Source organism: Ctenocephalides felis, unplaced genomic scaffold (assembly GCF_003426905.1).
Source record: "Ctenocephalides felis isolate EL2017-DRISC unplaced genomic scaffold, ASM342690v1 CF-g0.4_SCAFFOLD_01479, whole genome shotgun sequence".
NCBI classification, from domain to species: Eukaryota; Metazoa; Arthropoda; class Insecta; order Siphonaptera; family Pulicidae; genus Ctenocephalides; species Ctenocephalides felis.
In genome coordinates, this window is record NW_020537633.1 from 32,152 (window position 1) to 49,596 (window position 17,445).

Sequence of the window (17,445 nt, forward strand, 5' to 3'; positions counted from 1 at the left end):
TTTTTTTTTAATTTCACTCTTAAAACTGTAAAGTGCTTTTATATAAATCACATAATTACCAAAAATATATTTGTAGTAAAATTATAAGGAATTAAATTAACAGTTGTGAATTATTTGGTCTAAAATTATAAATAAACGCACTACTAAACTAATTGCACTACAAGCATGATCATATTAGAAGCATATTAAATTTAATATATTATAATGTATTATATTTGTCCTGAATGTTTAGTGAATGAATTCGATTAGAATTTTAATTGCATATACTATTTTATTTTTATTTGAATTTTAATTATACAAATATTATTTTAAAGAACAATAAAGAATTCTTCTGTCTATGAAATAGCATCTCAAAAATCATCCATCACAAAAAGTCTCATTTGAAAATTGGCCGACGTATTTTCCACGTTTATTTTTTGATTAACTTTATTTTTTAGTACAAATGTCTAATGAATTCATAATTATTTTTTATTAAACTTGAAATGAACAACTAAAGACTCCTGCCAGTTCATCTCATCAAATACTTCTGGTCCACATAGTCTAAATTCTGCGGTCGTCCGCAGAAACCGAATCGATATTTTACGATGGCAATGTCGTAGCATTGAAAATCTCGTAGAAAGATCGTGGTTTCTTATATATTTACTAACATTGAATTAACATAAATCTGTGAATCACACAACATAAAATCTCCGCATTTCCTGAATATGTTAATTTGACCTGGATTATGAAATCGAATAAAAATAATAAACACACAGTCGGCCGTAACGAAGAGATGCGAGTGCTTAGTGGGATAAATAGGTCGGTCTTCGGAATAAAATGTTAATGTTATATAATCGATTTATGACCTTTTTCAATTTTTTGGGTACGACGGTTTAAGATTGCGTATGTGAGTTCATGATTTCGTTATGAGAAGTAAAAAAAGCACGCATGTGTCGACATTTTAATATCATCAATAAAAGTCAGAGGAGGCAGATGAAATCCCCAAATAAATTTTTCAAGAAAATAATTACTCTATGTACAACTACCATCTAACTAACTAAAGATAAAATTTATTATGCTTTCATGGCTCTATTGCACCGCTGTTTTCATTATCAATAATCCCTCAATATCAGTGCGAAAAATAGCCAGATTAATTCTATGGAAAAGTTCAGTGATCCATTGATGGACTGTATTCACGTAATGTTTTGTCTAGACAAATTTAATACGCATTCGTAATATTAATCAGAACACATTGTACGTATGTTATTCACAGATTTTATATCAGTGTATTGTACATAAAACTTCATTATAACTTTTAGTATACACCATAAATATAAATCAAAGAAAAAATAATCTATGTATATTGCTCTATCTAAAAAAATAGGGAAATGGTGAAATGCAGTGTTTTCTAATGTTATTTCTTTGTGCGTACAATTATTTTTATCGTAATATTTTGTTAATAAATTTAAATTCACTGCAAAAGGTTAAAAAATATATTTCAGAAATCTACTATCTAGAAATTCGCCAGTCTCTTGAATAAAAATATTTAAAAAAAACTCGGTCGAAAAGGTCTAGTATACTAGTTGTAAGTATTATTTTGCCTTGAAAAAAATTGCATAAACCTCCCCACATATAAAAATTGAATTTCAGCTATTCAAGCAAACTTTTCAACTATTATTTAAAAAAAATCGCTTTCACTAACAATTCTTCAATACCATTTCCAATTAATATCTTTCAAAGACACTTATAATATCTGTAAATATTGCATGATAACTATTTGTTTCACAAATTTTATTTTGAATATTCCACACAAAGATTAAAAAAAATGGCCATACAATTTTAAATAAAATGTCAAAAAATAAAAAAGAGAGATATCTCATACTAGATAATCTCTTAAATGCATTGACACCCAGCATATTGTCTTAAAAATGTATATTATTTTGATTGACAATAAAACTATGCAAATAAAAAAATTATCTCATCTATTTTGAGCTCTAAAAATGTATTTTATCAAAATGTAGACGTCAACTGTAATCTATAGCTACCTGAAACACAAAACATATATAGACGTTCGGCATAGATTCTGATTAAAATCGCTCTGCAAAATTCTACACTTTCATAGTTTTTTTTGTAATTCAACCACCTATCATAACTCTATTATATTTTAGTATGTTATTACAGACCTATCATAACCTACTGCTATATAGAATTTCATTAAAATCGTCAAAAAAAAACTCAATATTTAATTACCAAGAAACGGTTTGGTCAATCTTTACCAAAAACTAATCAACACGATTTCAAACCATAATCTTTCGAAAAGTTTTTGAAATTTTAAAATAAATTCAAAATTGTAGTCTTAAAAGTAGACGAAACATGTTATACTTTACTGACTTTCATATAAATGGCTTTTAAATTTTTAAAAACGATCTAGCCGTTTTAGGAAAACGTCCAAGAATGGTCAAAAATCGATTCACACATAAATACACATTTTTTAAATTTGGTCTCATTCAATTCAGAATAAGTCGAGACGCCGAGAAAACATAAAACTACTTTGGAAAGTTAAAAACACAGTGAAAAAAGTCTTGTAAATAAAATCGTACAGTAATTCAATTTATTTAATTCAAATACTAAGAAAAATGATTAATCATCATCGCTCTACAGTCGCACGCTAATTACTACAAAAATATTCCTCAAACCCTTCAAAATTTATTTTATGTTCCGTTTGATTAATCTATCCCGAAAACGTCGTCGATAGGTCAAAAATCAACACAAATACACATTTTCCAAATTTGATCTCATTCAATTCAGATAAGTTAAGACTCCGAGAAAACGTAAAACTCCTTCGGGAAGTTAAAAACATAGTGAAAAAGTCTTGTAAATAAAATCGTGCAGTAATTCAATTTATTTCCTTAAATACTAAGAAAAATGATTGATCATCATCGCTCGCATGCTAATTAATCTACAAAAATATTCCTCAGACCCTTTAAAATTTATTTTACGTTCCGTTTGATTAATCTATCCCGAACTTTATATATTATTTATTCCAGCCGTTTTTGAGAAAACGTCGTCGATAGGCCAAAAATCGACTCACACACAAACACACATACACATTTTCCAAATTTGGTCTCATTCAATTCAGAATAAGTTGAGACGCAGTGAAAACATGAACCTCCTTCGGGAAGTGAAAACATAGTGAAAAAAAGTCTTGTAAATAAAATCGTGCAGTAATTCAAATTATTTCCTTAAATACATTCCGCAAAGATAAATGATTGATCATCATCGATCAATTAATCTACAAAAATATTCCTCAGACCCTTCAAAATATATTTCACGTGATTTGATTAATCTATCCCGAACTTTATATCAACTCAACACCTCTTTATCTAGATCATCTAATTTCCGTGATAAAGAACAATTAATTATCATCTATCTAATCGACAGATCTTGAGGCAGGATGTCGGTTAACGCTGCCAGCAGAACATCAAGCAAGGTTTTGCGAGTTAGCAAGAGTTTCTCTTCGGCGATAACGATAACGCCTGATGAGCTAACAGGAATAATCCACGGACAGGATAAGAAGGTAGAAGAAACGACGAGGACCTATCCCAAGGCGTACGAAGAGATTCCGGGACCCAAGGAGCTGCCCTTAATAGGAAATGCTTGGAGATTTGCACCCTTCATAGGTGATATATGAGGGAAAAGAGGAATTTGATTTATTAGAATTAGGTTATAAGGTTTTTTAAAGATACTTGGTGTTTTCGTTAGGAGGCCGTTCAAGTATTGCGTAAGCACTATAGGGAGGCGGGGGGGGTTGTTGATTTGCTTATTTTGGGTTGACATGGGGGGCAGGGGAGACTGGATGATGATTACGTCATAGGTAGTATTTTTATTTTTTTTACATTAATAGCAAAATGTTTACGTAAGCATGGGGGTAGGGGGTAAGAACTTTGCTTACTTTTGCTGACAAGGGGGATGGGGGGGTAAATAATTGTAATAAATCTGCTTACGTAATACTTGAACGATCCCTAGATACTATGCAGGATCAAAATCAATAATCAGATACATTTTCTAATATGAAGAAAGTCAGCTTTTCTTACTACAAATTTTGCTTCAAAATTAAAGACCATATATAATTCATCGCTAAATCGATGAGCTTATCGATAATCTTTTTTTATATAATAATTTTGCTCAAGTCAGATTAGGATTAGGTTATAATCAAATATACTTTCTAATAACAAATAGTAGATCAGTAACTTGAATCAAAAATTTTGCTTAAAAATTGACCATATAAAATAAGAGCGTTAGTTTGAATAGCAAATATAAAGTTCTGAATTCATCTCTAAAACAATGAACTTACTATCTTACTTTATTTTAGGTTTATACTTTAATAAAGTACCCATTTACCTCTTATATTACAATCAATTTTTGAAAAATGATAGAGTGGTTTCATATTGAAGTTTTCAATTTTTAAGATGTCTTAATAGGAAATACTTGGAGATTTGCACCCTTCATAGGTGATATATTGAGGGAAAAGGAGGCATTTGATATATTAAAATTAGGTTATAAGTTTTTTAGGGATTCTTGATTATTTCGAAAGATACTGTGCAGGGTTGAAATCAATAATCAAATACATTTTCTAATAATATGAAGAAAGTCAGCATTTCTTACTTCTACTTAAAAAATTACAGACCATATACAATTCATCGCTAAATCATTACCGAGAATCAATTTTTACATAATAAATTTGCTCAAGAAAGATTAGGATTAGGTTATAGTCAAAATGTATTTTCTAATAGCAAAAAGTAGGTCAGCATAATGAAACTAAAATTTTGCTTAAAGAAACACCATATAAAATAAATAAGAGCATTAGTATAAAAAGCTTAATAAAAATATAAAGTTCTAAGTTCATCTCTAAAACAATTAACTTACTTTCTTGCTTTAATGAGTACTCAATTATCTCTGAGATAATAATCGATTTTTGAAAAGTAATAAAATAGTTTTATATTAAAGTTTTCAATTTTGAAGATGGTCTATAATGCCATCATCATAATAAAATTACCTATCTTATAACCCAGATTTACCTATGTCAGTTCAAATACCCATGTGAAATTCATATATATATATATATATATGGCGGGCTTATATGATGTTTAATGTAACCAATTATTTAATTTTTTCATTTAATCAGACTGTAAATTACACCTATATACAGGCGTAATTTACAGTCTGATTAAATGAAAAAATTAAATAATTGGTTACATTAAACATCATATAAGCCCGCCATAGAAGAAATATTGAAAGAAAAAACATATGTGATTTATTAAAATAAGGTTATAAGCTGTTACTATTTAGGGCGAAATTAAATTTGAAATACATTTTATAATGATCAAATGTAGATCAGTTTCTTTTACTGAAACATTTTTAAAAACTTTAAAAGCTCGTTCACCTTTGCTATCCTGCAATTTAGGGTTAATTTCGTGAAAGAACTTGAATATTAAAAAAACATTAATCAATTTTCACTTAAAAATTACAAAGTGGTTTAAAATTACAGACTTAATTTTTTTCATGATGTTACTGTAAAAATTTGTTGCCATCATTAAATTTACTGATCATATAAACTAGTAAAATAAATTTACTGGATTTTGTCTATTGAAATATTCATATAAAATGCAAAAATAAGTGTTTTTAATATACAAAATGCTCTTTCAAATATAAATTGCATTCAACGTTTCGAATATAAATTACAGTCTAATTAAATAATTAAATAAATAAATTGAACGATTGGTTATAATTAACATCATTTACAGCTATATAACTATTTAATGTTATAATTTATATTAAGCATTAATGTTGATAAAGGTTTCCTATTCCCAACAGTTAACAAATTTTCTTTACATAATTTTAATACAATTTAATTCAATTATTTTAAAAGCTATAAAACGCAAATTTATATCCCATCAAAATCGACTCGGTTCATCACGTTCATGAATAAATAAAAAATATATAACAAGTTTAAAGTACCGAAAAGTGTTCAATTATTTTCATATATAAAACTGATAGCATTTACAAAATAAACGATCATTTAGAATGTAGGTCACAAAAATTCAGAACTAATTTTAACATTTTTCAAACTTTTTTAATAAATCACTAAAAATTAAGTGTCTTCATTAATAAGCTCTCTAATTTCTATATTATATATATACCTTATCTGCCAATTAGGCTAAAACCTCTAAAAGTATTTCTAAACTTTCGGAAGCTCATTAAACGATGATTATTATCCTGAAACCTAAAACGCTTAAATTTCATGCATAGTGGCATAAAAATTTATACAAAATACGTATTTAAATAATAAAATAAAAAATTAAAATGCTTCATTTTATTATTAGTTATTTATTAAATCAATCATTCTGTCTGCAGAATATGAGCTGATAAATTCATAACAATTTATGTACATAAAAATAAAGCATAAAATAGAACTAAGTAGTCTGTTATAATTAGCATATTTATTTATATATTGATTTTAAAGTTTTAAATATAACAATATGATTGCACAAAATAGATAATTAGACCAAATGTCATGTGCCAGGGAATAAAATAAAAAGATATAATTTAAGCTATGTACCTCAATAGGCGAAATTAATATTTTAGTATTCTAATGATAAAAGAAATTTTTATTCGAATAAATAAATAAAAACATAAATTAGAATTTATTCCAAAGATCATTACTATTATTGTATCATGGCATTAAATAGTAATAAATTATCTACTTTTTTATATTAGCTAGAAACCTAGCATATAATTTATTTTCCAAACTTTTTGAAAATTATAAAAAATATATTCTTGAGAATGATTTGATAGTATGTTTGAGACTTCTATATCAGAACCATTGGCTTCAGCAGCTTACTAATGAAAAAAACATAAAATAGTTACCTGTAAATTGATATTCATTTTTTTTTTAAATATAAAATCTAAATACCAAAAAAAGTTTCATTAAAAAACACATATTGCTCTAAGATTAGAAACTGCAGAGCAAACCTAGAGCCAAAAACGTTTGATTATTTTCTTAAATATTAGATATTCAAATTAACAAGTCTCGAGAAGTAAGAAAAACAATTCATTATGAGTTCGTAAATACACTGTGTTAATTAATCTGCTTAAAAACGAAACCCAATAAATTTCACAAGCAAAATATTTCCACAAGAAAATATAAAATTAAGCAATAGATGATAAATTTAAAGCCACAGAATAATTAACTATTTCTACTATTTCAGGACAATACAAGATTCATGAATTGGATAAAGTAATGATGTCTCTACATAAGGATTTTGGAAATGTGGTCCGTGTTGGTGGATTAGTGGGTCATCCAGACCTCTTATTCGTTTTTGATGGTGAGGAAATTCGACGTGTTTTCAGGAGAGAAGAAACTCTTCCACACAGACCATCTATGCCTTCTTTGCATCACTATAAAGCAGTGCTGCGCAAGGATTTTTTTGGTAAAGACGCTGGTATCATTGGAGTGTAAGTAATAATATTAATTTAAATTATAAACTCATAATATTTTCGAAGAGCAACATTATTATTTATTTAATATTGATTAAAATTATGATTAATTATAATGCAGGCATGGTGAAAAATGGGACGCATTTAGAGCCCAAGTTCAACAACTAATGTTGCAACCTGCAACTGCAAAACGGTTTGTTGGACCTCTGGATGAAATTGCAGGAGATTTTATGCAAAGGTAATATAAGTGGAGAAAAAAAATGATAAAGACTTTTATTAATATATATATAGTTGATTGAAATAGCACTAATAGTACTAGAGATAAATATTTATTAGTTATTCTGTATAAGCATCCGCTTGTATAAAAAAATCGGGATAAATTTGCTTTTCAATATTTGAATTTTAATATAAAAAGAATCAAATCAAACTTCTGTATGATTTTTCTAATATATTTAATTAGATGCATAACCTATATATGAAACTAAGTCATTATAAAAATTATGGTATGTAATGTAATAAGTTCATTCGAGCAAATACGTTATATATAAAATGAATTTTTAAGGATTCATGAGATGAGAGATGGAAATCAGGAATTACCTGGAAACTTTTTAGGTGAACTATACAAATGGGCTTTAGAATGTGAGTATGAATGCATTAGTTGAATACATTTTAAATTAAAGTTTTCGAGCTTCAACTGAAAGCACGTATAAAGCTCATAGCATATATAATAAAGCTTTTTACAGCACATATTAAAAATGTTGGTTCACGTTAAACAATAGATTATCGCGTCTGTATGCACTATTTTCCTTTAATTCAGAAACTTCATTATGCAAACTAGGTATTGTTCAAAATAATAATTCATTTTTTAATTTAGCAATTGGACGGGTGGCATTAGATACAAGACTAGGGTGCTTATCACGGGATTTGGAACCAAATTCAGAACCACAAAGAATTATAAGCGCTATAAACACATTCTTCTGGAACGTTGCTGAAGTAGAGCTTCGAGTACCTCTTTGGAGAATTTATCCCACGAAGAGTTATAGGAAATATATAGGAGCTTTGGATGAGTTCAGAGAGTAAGTGCTTTAGAATAGATTTTTATATCGGGATTATAGATTATAGTTATTTTTATCATTTGCTTAAATCATACAGTCAATGTATGCTTAACTATAAGACCAGCAGCACATTATATATAATATAATAGAACATTAGGTTCTGTTAACTTGATAGCATAGCATTCCAAATGCATTAAAATCACATTAAGCTATTTGCAAACACTACAGATTGTGCATGAAGTACATATCGATAGCGATGGAAAATATGGACAAATCAAATGCCTCTGGTAATTACTCTATAGTTCAGAAAATCCTAAACGAGACATCAAATCCAAAATTGGCTGCTGTTTTGGCACTTGATCTCCTACTGGTGGGCGTAGATACGGTAAGAAATAATGATGAATCATTTTGTATATACAGAATAGCATTTTAATATATAAACTTTAATTATTTTTGAAAATATATGATTTTATATAAATTACAGTGGCTTATCTCAATTATATTTTCTATGGCCATATGTATTTGGACTTTTAATTCAACACCATGAATTTCCTGTATAAATAAGCAATTGAGGGCTCTGCAAGCAAATACATGTCTCCATAACTAATTTTAACAACCTGCCCTCGAGGTTATTTAACCATGTTATAAATTGATCGTTATCCTATTCATATGTGTTCGCCTTTATATATTAATAACGCTTTCAAATCGAACCCCCGTAAAGCTCGTAAAGTTGCTTCATTATCGTACTTCGTAATTAATTATGAATATTCACGCGAGAAAATCATAGATAAAGTTGTTTCGTTAGTATCGATTTTTGGGGAAATATAATTTGATAATATATTTGTCCGACACGCCTATCTAATGAGTTTGTGTATATAAAGATTTAGTGAATGTCGAACGAGGTGAAAAAAATTCCGTGATATAACTGTTTGTTTATAAAAAAACATTATTTTTCTGCGTTGTAAAAAGAAAAGTAGAAAATTAATTGCAATTAAATCTGTTACAATTAACACTATAGTTGACTAAAAATATTTGCAGTAGCATAATATTGGAAGATTATAAATAGAAAAATTTATGTTCGAATACTATTACTAGTTCAATAGTGTGTCTAATAGATATTTCATCTTTAGACACACTATTAATTTTTTAATTCTTACCAATAAAATAAATAATTAAAAAAAAATACAATAATTTAACAAGTTAATCGGCGTATTATTAGAAAAAAGTCACATGGGCCATGGTATTTTTTTTAGAAAATTTAGTTTATAATGTATCAAGGAAAGAAAACTTAAGGTATCAAAAAAAATATTTTGTTTTTGCCAAAATTCCTGGAAAAACACTATGTTTTACGTCACACACATTTGGCTGGCATGGCCATATTAAAACGGTTTTTATTTGTCCATCAATTTCGTATGTCAGACATATATATCTGATATGGCTGATGTAGAAATTCTTAGCGTCAGACACATATGACTGACGTGGCAATTAACGTGTTGAAGTTCTTAAGAAACCAAATAAAATGCAATGATCAAAAAATATTTTTGTGTACATTAGGGTGGTCCTTAATATAGACATTTACAAATTTCCTTGCTTTCAAGTGCTCAAATGGTTCCAAATTGATAAAAAACAATTCTCTGAAAGTTTTAGCTCTTAATATTCACTTTTAGATAGTGCGCAATCCAATCAAACTTTGCATGGAAATAGCATAGAAAAAATTTTGAAAATTAAAAAAAAAATTTTAGGTATAACTCAGCGACAAATAAATTAAAAATGAAAATTCGTATTATTTTTCATTGAAAACTCGACGCTCTGCAAAATTTTTGAAAAATTTTTCATGCCATTTCCATACAAATTTTTTATTGAATTGCGGTTTATCTAAAAGTTAATATTAAGAGCTAAAACTTTCAAGGAATTGTTTTTTATCAATTTGGAACCATTTGTGCCTTTGGGAGCTAGGAAATTCGAAAATGTCCATTATAAGGACCACCCTAGTGTATATATTTAACAGTTAATGTACCGAATTGAACTATATTTATTTTAAATTTTAGGTGTAGAAAAACGTATGCATCTCCGCATTCAGCTAAAAATATACAATAATGAGTATAAAATTAATAATAACACAATTTATTAATAATAACATTGCAATCAGAAAAAAAACTAATACAATTATATTGAAGAAAAAGCATCTTTAACATCTTAAACATTTAAAGCTTTAAAGCTTTTCTTCAATACAGTACAATTTTTTCCTGAGCGGTTCTGATTCTGATTAGAATTTTATCATAAATTTATATTTATTGTTGTATAAATTTACCTGAATGATAAGATACATATGGTTCTTGAAACGTACAGCTTAAAATAAATTTTATATTTTATTTCAAAGCATTCGCTATTAATTTATTGGAATCATATATGTTTCAACATGGAATACACACGTGTTCGCACATGGTGTATAAATGTAATGTAACTTAATTTTTTTCACAATATGCAAGATATACTTCTAGTACTTCAGGTTAAAGTCAAAAATACATACAAACGAATACTATCATTTATGTCATCTGATAGAATCATCTGTCTTTAGAATACATAAATACATACAAACGAAAACTATCTTTTATGTCATCCGATACCATGTACGATGTACATAAACTGCTATCATTTATACCAAATGCCATCGACCTTTTTCCAAATTCTCCATCGTCACGAATTTTTCATGTATCATATTATTTCACAAAGTACATATACGTTATCGGTCGATGTTTCAGCCATTAATTCAACCTGGTCTTTTCATATTCAGACATCTGTAGCCATGACTACGACCATATATCAACTATCACAGAACCAGGAGAAGCAAAGGAGACTACGCGATGAATTGAAATCCATATTACCCACACCGGGCACCCCGATCGATGTTCAGGCTTTGGAAAAGATGCAGTATCTGAAAGCCTGCATCAAAGAGGCTTTGAGGTATGTTTAGGGTAGACCAGAGGATATAGAGTCGATGTAAAATTATTTACATCGAATATAAGCAAAAATTTAAAAAAATATAGATAAAAACAAGGAATTAGTTAAAAGACGAATGCACTACTTTTTCACCATGGTCATTTGAGCACATCTACTGTTTTTAGTTGGAAACATTACTCTCGTTCATAATAATCTACTAAGTATAAGATGTTGACCATGCGAAAACGTGTGTTTCGAATTTATGGAAAATGTTTCGTGAAAAGTGAAAAGTTGTTTCATATAATCATGTGTTCTATGATACTCATTAATTGTGCGATACAAATTAATTTCTAGATCTTTTGTATGCATAGGCAAATTATTTGGAATGTGTAAAATTAATTCGCTAGTTTCGTTAAAGTATTCAACCCTTTTGATTCGGATGCCGCCGTAATGGCGGAAAAATACATTGTATTACTCCAATGTACGAGTGGAAAGGGCCTTATACTACTTTTTATGAGTAAAACTTCAGGTTGATACAGGCTGATTCTCAGTATATAATATCCTATATTTTTATGAATAAGAGTACAGTCAATCAACATGTGACCAATTAATAAATACAGTACATGTAGATACTAAGTATACTCCCACGAAATTTTGACTTATTACTCACTGGTTTAATTCTTTTAACAAACATATTCAGTTCACTTTCGAAAAAAAACAAAACAACTCCATCAGCTTCTTAGCTGTCAAAATTATTAAAAAATAAACAATCGCATTTTACAAACTGATACTAAAAACCTACTTGATCAGGTAGGTATCTAAATTTTCACTCCTACCACCCCTCTAGTATGAAAATAGGTACTATCATTAATTGTGCTCTCAAATTACCGTGGTCAAAAAGTTGTTCCAAAAGTTCTTGCCAGATTGAAGCCTGGGACTACAGTCAGAGCAATTTCATAATATAACAATTCAATTCTATATTTCCAACGGTTACTTTTTCAGATATTTTCTTGACGCGAATCATCAGCAAGTTATGTTGCTATCTTAGTAAGCCAAAAAAGTTTCCCATCCCACGCTAAAATTCATATTTCTTTTTTTGATTAAATAAAATAGTTATCTATTCGATAACTTTTTTCAATAAGAGTCTAAGAAAAATTTATTACAAGTGGTGAATACTAGTAGAGAAAATATGACAATTCTTTCAAAAATAATTCTATTATAGCTATGATATTGTATTGCATTGTAGAAATAGAACAAAACTTTCATTCCTCATTTTCCTTCAACGTTATTGCATATAGTAAACCTAGTAGGAAAAATGACAATTCACATCAAATATTTTTTTATGTCTCTGAAAATAGAATGAAATTTCCATTTCGCATTTTTCTTCAACATGTGGAAAAATAGAAACCCATCCAGTTGCAAAAATAAATTCATGACGAAAAAAACTATTTTCTGTCCTATATATAGGACATATATATGTGTAAAATTCTAATGAAATGAAAATTCTGACTTTTGAAAAAATATTGTCAAATGAAATAACAAACTTTTCATTTCCTAGATTTCTAATATAGAGCAATGTTGAGAATCGATAAAAATGTTCTAAATCTTATGATAAAATAATGGCAAGTACTTGGTTAAAATTTTCATAGACGCTTTCCATATGATTAAACACAAAAACAATTAATTTTTACCAAACCAGTAAGTAGAACAAACCAGTTTAAATCATTAATTATAAATTTACGTTAAATTTTTAAATGTAATATTTTGAATTAAAATTTGCTCATAAATCTTTAAAAATATATGCTGTTTTAAGATAATATGCAACTGAATATCAAAGAAATTCGGCACAAAAAGCCACATGTAATATTGAAGAATAGATATTTATTTATAGCGTCTCAGTAATGACTTGTAAATGATCTCTTTTCGAACTCCTTATCGATATAATGAGATTTTTCCCACCTGAATCGAAGAGTACTTGTATTCCTAATGTACAAGATGCTATCTATAAGTAGAAGGCGAAAAACGAGTGGGATGTATAATATAAGACGTTGGCTGCTATTCTATTTAACTTTTTATCGACTTGTGACGTCTTCTGCAGTCTGGCTTGTTTTAGTATCGTTTTATAGGATTTTTTGCAACGACATGATAATATAGTGCCTAATGAATAGATAACAATAGACATAAACTTAATTAATGCTACAAAAAAGTATTAACACAAAAAATTAAATTAAGTTACGGGGTGTACTCACAATTAAGTAACAAATTACATTAAAAAAAAGATGACCAGTATCCGCTAACTGAAAAAATAGCACTGACTGAAAGCAATAATGGAAACTTGTTTATACAAGCATACTTCATGTTTCTCTCTTTGGTCCCTATATCAAAATCAGTATAGTTTAACTCTTATGATGACTGTCACTACCGTACTCACTATATAAATATATATATATATATATATATATATATATATGTGTTGTGTGTGTGTGTATGTGAATATATATGAGAATAATTATATTAACATATTATTTGTTTCTATAGAATGAAGCCTGTTATTCTGGGAAATGGCAGAAGCTTGCAGTCAGAAGCAGTCGTAGGCGGATACAAAGTTCCAAAAGGCGTAAGTGATTCTATTTATTCCACCTATATTTTAATTAATTCTCAACTTCACATGCTGCTTAAATATTACAATTATAATAGAAACTCGTTACAACAACAATTACGTTCAGAGAAATGCTCACGTTAATATTTAATCAAAGGATGAATTTAACATTGTGCTTCAAAATATTTACCAGAGTAAGAGACTTTGTGTAGCAATTTTCCAATTAGTAAAATAAAGCTGACCGTCGGACTTTCTTAGAAGTCGTTTACAGTAATGGCCATGAGAGTAAATATTAATTCAATTCTGTGCTTAGACAACGAAACGAGAGCTTTCAAGCTAGTAATAATCAGAGAGCTGAAGGAGAAAGCAATCTATATTACTCTGCAGAAATGATATGCATTTTCTAAATTATTATTCACTATCGCTCTTCAAATTTTATATGATATAAGTATACAATTTCAGTAATATCAAATATTAGTACTTGAACCACATGTCTTATAATTCTGTGATACTGCAATAATTTGTGATCAAGTTGATACAAATGCTTCAATAAGCCATTTGATATATACGTAATACTCGAAAAGGGCTTTTAGATGGAACGCAGGTCTTAAAATAAAATGAAGGGGATATTTCTGCCAAAAATACTCTAATGTTATGGCAAGGCTATGTTACACTGCTTTTTTTTTCATATAAAATGGTACTAAAAACTGTCAAAATGCAGATAGGCATTTTAGATATAAAATGCGCATTATCAAAAAATGAATCTCACTTAATTTGAGTGGAGTTTATGTGTAAAACGATTGATGGCATAACAAATACATAGAATTTTGCCAGTTTTTAGTACAATTTTATATAAAACTCGTAGAGTAACATAGCCTTGCCATAACATTGGTCTATTTTAAAACATAATTGGCCCCTAAATTACTTCTTATAATATCCAACATATACAGCAAATTTAGTAATCCTTCTTTCGGAAAACAAATCATTCATTCAACTCAGAAGTAAGTAATTTAAGCAAATTTTGGTTGCTTTTAAAATACCCACCCAAAACACAATCTCGTAAAATGTTTGAACTTCATAAATTAGGAGATATAAATTATAAAAACTCGGTTTTAGAAAAATGAGTGATTTTGTGTTATAATGTAAGCTAAACATCCACCAGTGTTTCGTCTATGAATATATACAGGCGCCCATTTAAACTTACCCGTTACGGCAATAAATTATTCAAAGAAAGGCCGTTTTGTGCGGATTGGGTGTTGCTAAAAGGACTGAAGAACTTTTACTTCGGGTTATCTCTGGGCAAATGTGGGCGATTCTATTCGATACGCACACATTACTACTTATTTCATTTGCGCACACAGCAAGACGCTCAGAATCCGTAGGATAAACAAGTTTGAAATAGACATGTGTTACGTGTTCGGCTTACGGAATATGGAAAATGATATAGAATTATTTTATTTATAGTAAAATATTCAGAAAAAGCATTTTCAAATTACTTGACATATTGCAGTACAAAATTTTCCTTCGTGATAGAAATAGACAAATAAATGCGAAAACTAATATCTATTCTGGTGAAAGATTTCGATATAGCGAGCAATCATAACAGTTAGAATTTTGTCAAAAAGTTATTACTTCTCTTTATTCGAGAGCTTTGACGTCAACCTTTCACAAACAAGGGCATGAAATAAAGTTGCAAGTTGTATTTCAGATGGAAATATATAAATCTTTTACGTGTACATAATTTTTTAAAAATCCTAACTTGATCGTACATACGAGGTGTGTTCAAAAAGTACCCGGAATTACTAATAATTAAATTTCGCGGGTCTGGAGTGTCTGATTGTCAAATTTTTTTTTATTGTGTTGGTATACATGCCCCTAAAGTATGATGAAATTTTCAGCTATATTCACTGTTTACTTTGTCTGTGGTAGTCGCTAAGGTTCGACGTGTTTTTCTGAGCTCGGCGATTTTTACAATGGAAGAGATTGAAAAGTCAAAGAATTTGTATTAAATTTTGCGTAAAAAATGAAATAAAGTGTTGCAAAGTGCAAAAATTCACCAGATATGGCTCCGTGTGACTTTTTTCTATTCCCAAAGTTGAAGAGACCCATGAAAGGACGGCGGTTTTCCTCGATTGAAGAAAATCGCTGAGAGTGCTCAAGGACATATCAAAAGTGAATATCAAGGGTGCTTCGAAAATTGGAAAAAACGCTGGCATAAGTGTATTATATCTGGGGGGGACTACTTTGAAGGGGACCACATTAATGTAGACGAATAAATAAATATTTTTTTGAAAAAACGAAAATTCCGGGTACTTTTTGAACAGACGTCGTACTTTATGTAGAAGGTTTTCTGAACGTGTAACCAACATAGAATGGAACTTTATTTATAATAATAAAAAATAATTATTTTTGTGACACTACCTAATATATCCTACTTCAGCACACTATACATACTAAAAAATAATATATTATTGGTTACGAGTGTAGCCTATAGACTACACCTAGTAAGTCGAATATTTTGCTTCAGTTTTTATCACTGTGCGAAAGATTATTGAGAATTCTAATCATTATTTAGTGTAATTTTTTAGTTTTGAATACATTTTTATTGATAATTATTAAAAAATCTTAATTGGACGGTTGATATCTCGTACAGCAACGTCACATCTGCAGAAAATACACTCGTAAAGAAAAGTCACTGTCTGAAATAGTGACATGGCTAAATTTTACTGTAGACATCAAATAAATATATAAAAATGTCACAGTTATTAAAGTTTGAGAAATTACATATACATCCATGGGTAATTCGTTTAAGGTTTTGAATAGATATTCCGCTACATAGACATCGCCTTAGAAGAAGTCCAGCAAATTAAATGTTGCATTAATTTTTATCACTCTGCATTAAATCACTAAATAAATTTGTTATTTGGAAGTGTAATTTTTAAGTTATAAACACATTTGAATCATTGATATAAATTAAAAAATCTTAAAATAGCTTATGTAACAAATACTTGGGTAAGTTAATGAAACAATGGCTTATACCATAGCCATTACATATAGGGGGTTGTCCATTAATCACGTGAACGAGTTTTCAAGGATTTTGGAGCCCCCCCCCCCTTGGTGATACATTGAGATATTCAAAATTAGCCACCCTCCACCACCAAACACACGTGTTATTTAGTTAAGTGAAAAAACATTTTTGATTTTTTTTTTGAAAATGTTTGAACTTTTTTTTAAAAAAATTAGTTAAAAAAATACACGTGATATCTTACTATATCCCTCCCCTTTCCCACGTAATATTTCGTGATTTTTGTTCAACCCCCCCTCCCCCTAAAAACATCACGTGATTAATGGAAGCCCCCCAAGATGTAAAATGTT

General features: G+C 28.9%; 1 protein-coding gene across 1 annotated transcript; it reads left to right on the top strand.

Moving 5' to 3' along the window:
- Window positions 1–3,433: 3,433 nt before the first annotated feature.
- LOC113369742 (probable cytochrome P450 49a1) lies at window positions 3,434–14,088 on the top strand (the record flags this gene model as incomplete). The annotated part of the gene is made up of 8 exons (XM_026610303.1): window positions 3,434–3,659; window positions 7,248–7,494; window positions 7,598–7,714; window positions 8,039–8,115; window positions 8,351–8,552; window positions 8,760–8,916; window positions 11,326–11,495; window positions 14,010–14,088. Coding segments are annotated over exons 1-8 (1,275 nt in total), but the record flags the coding sequence as incomplete, so codon positions are not given.
- Window positions 14,089–17,445: the final 3,357 nt, after the last annotated feature.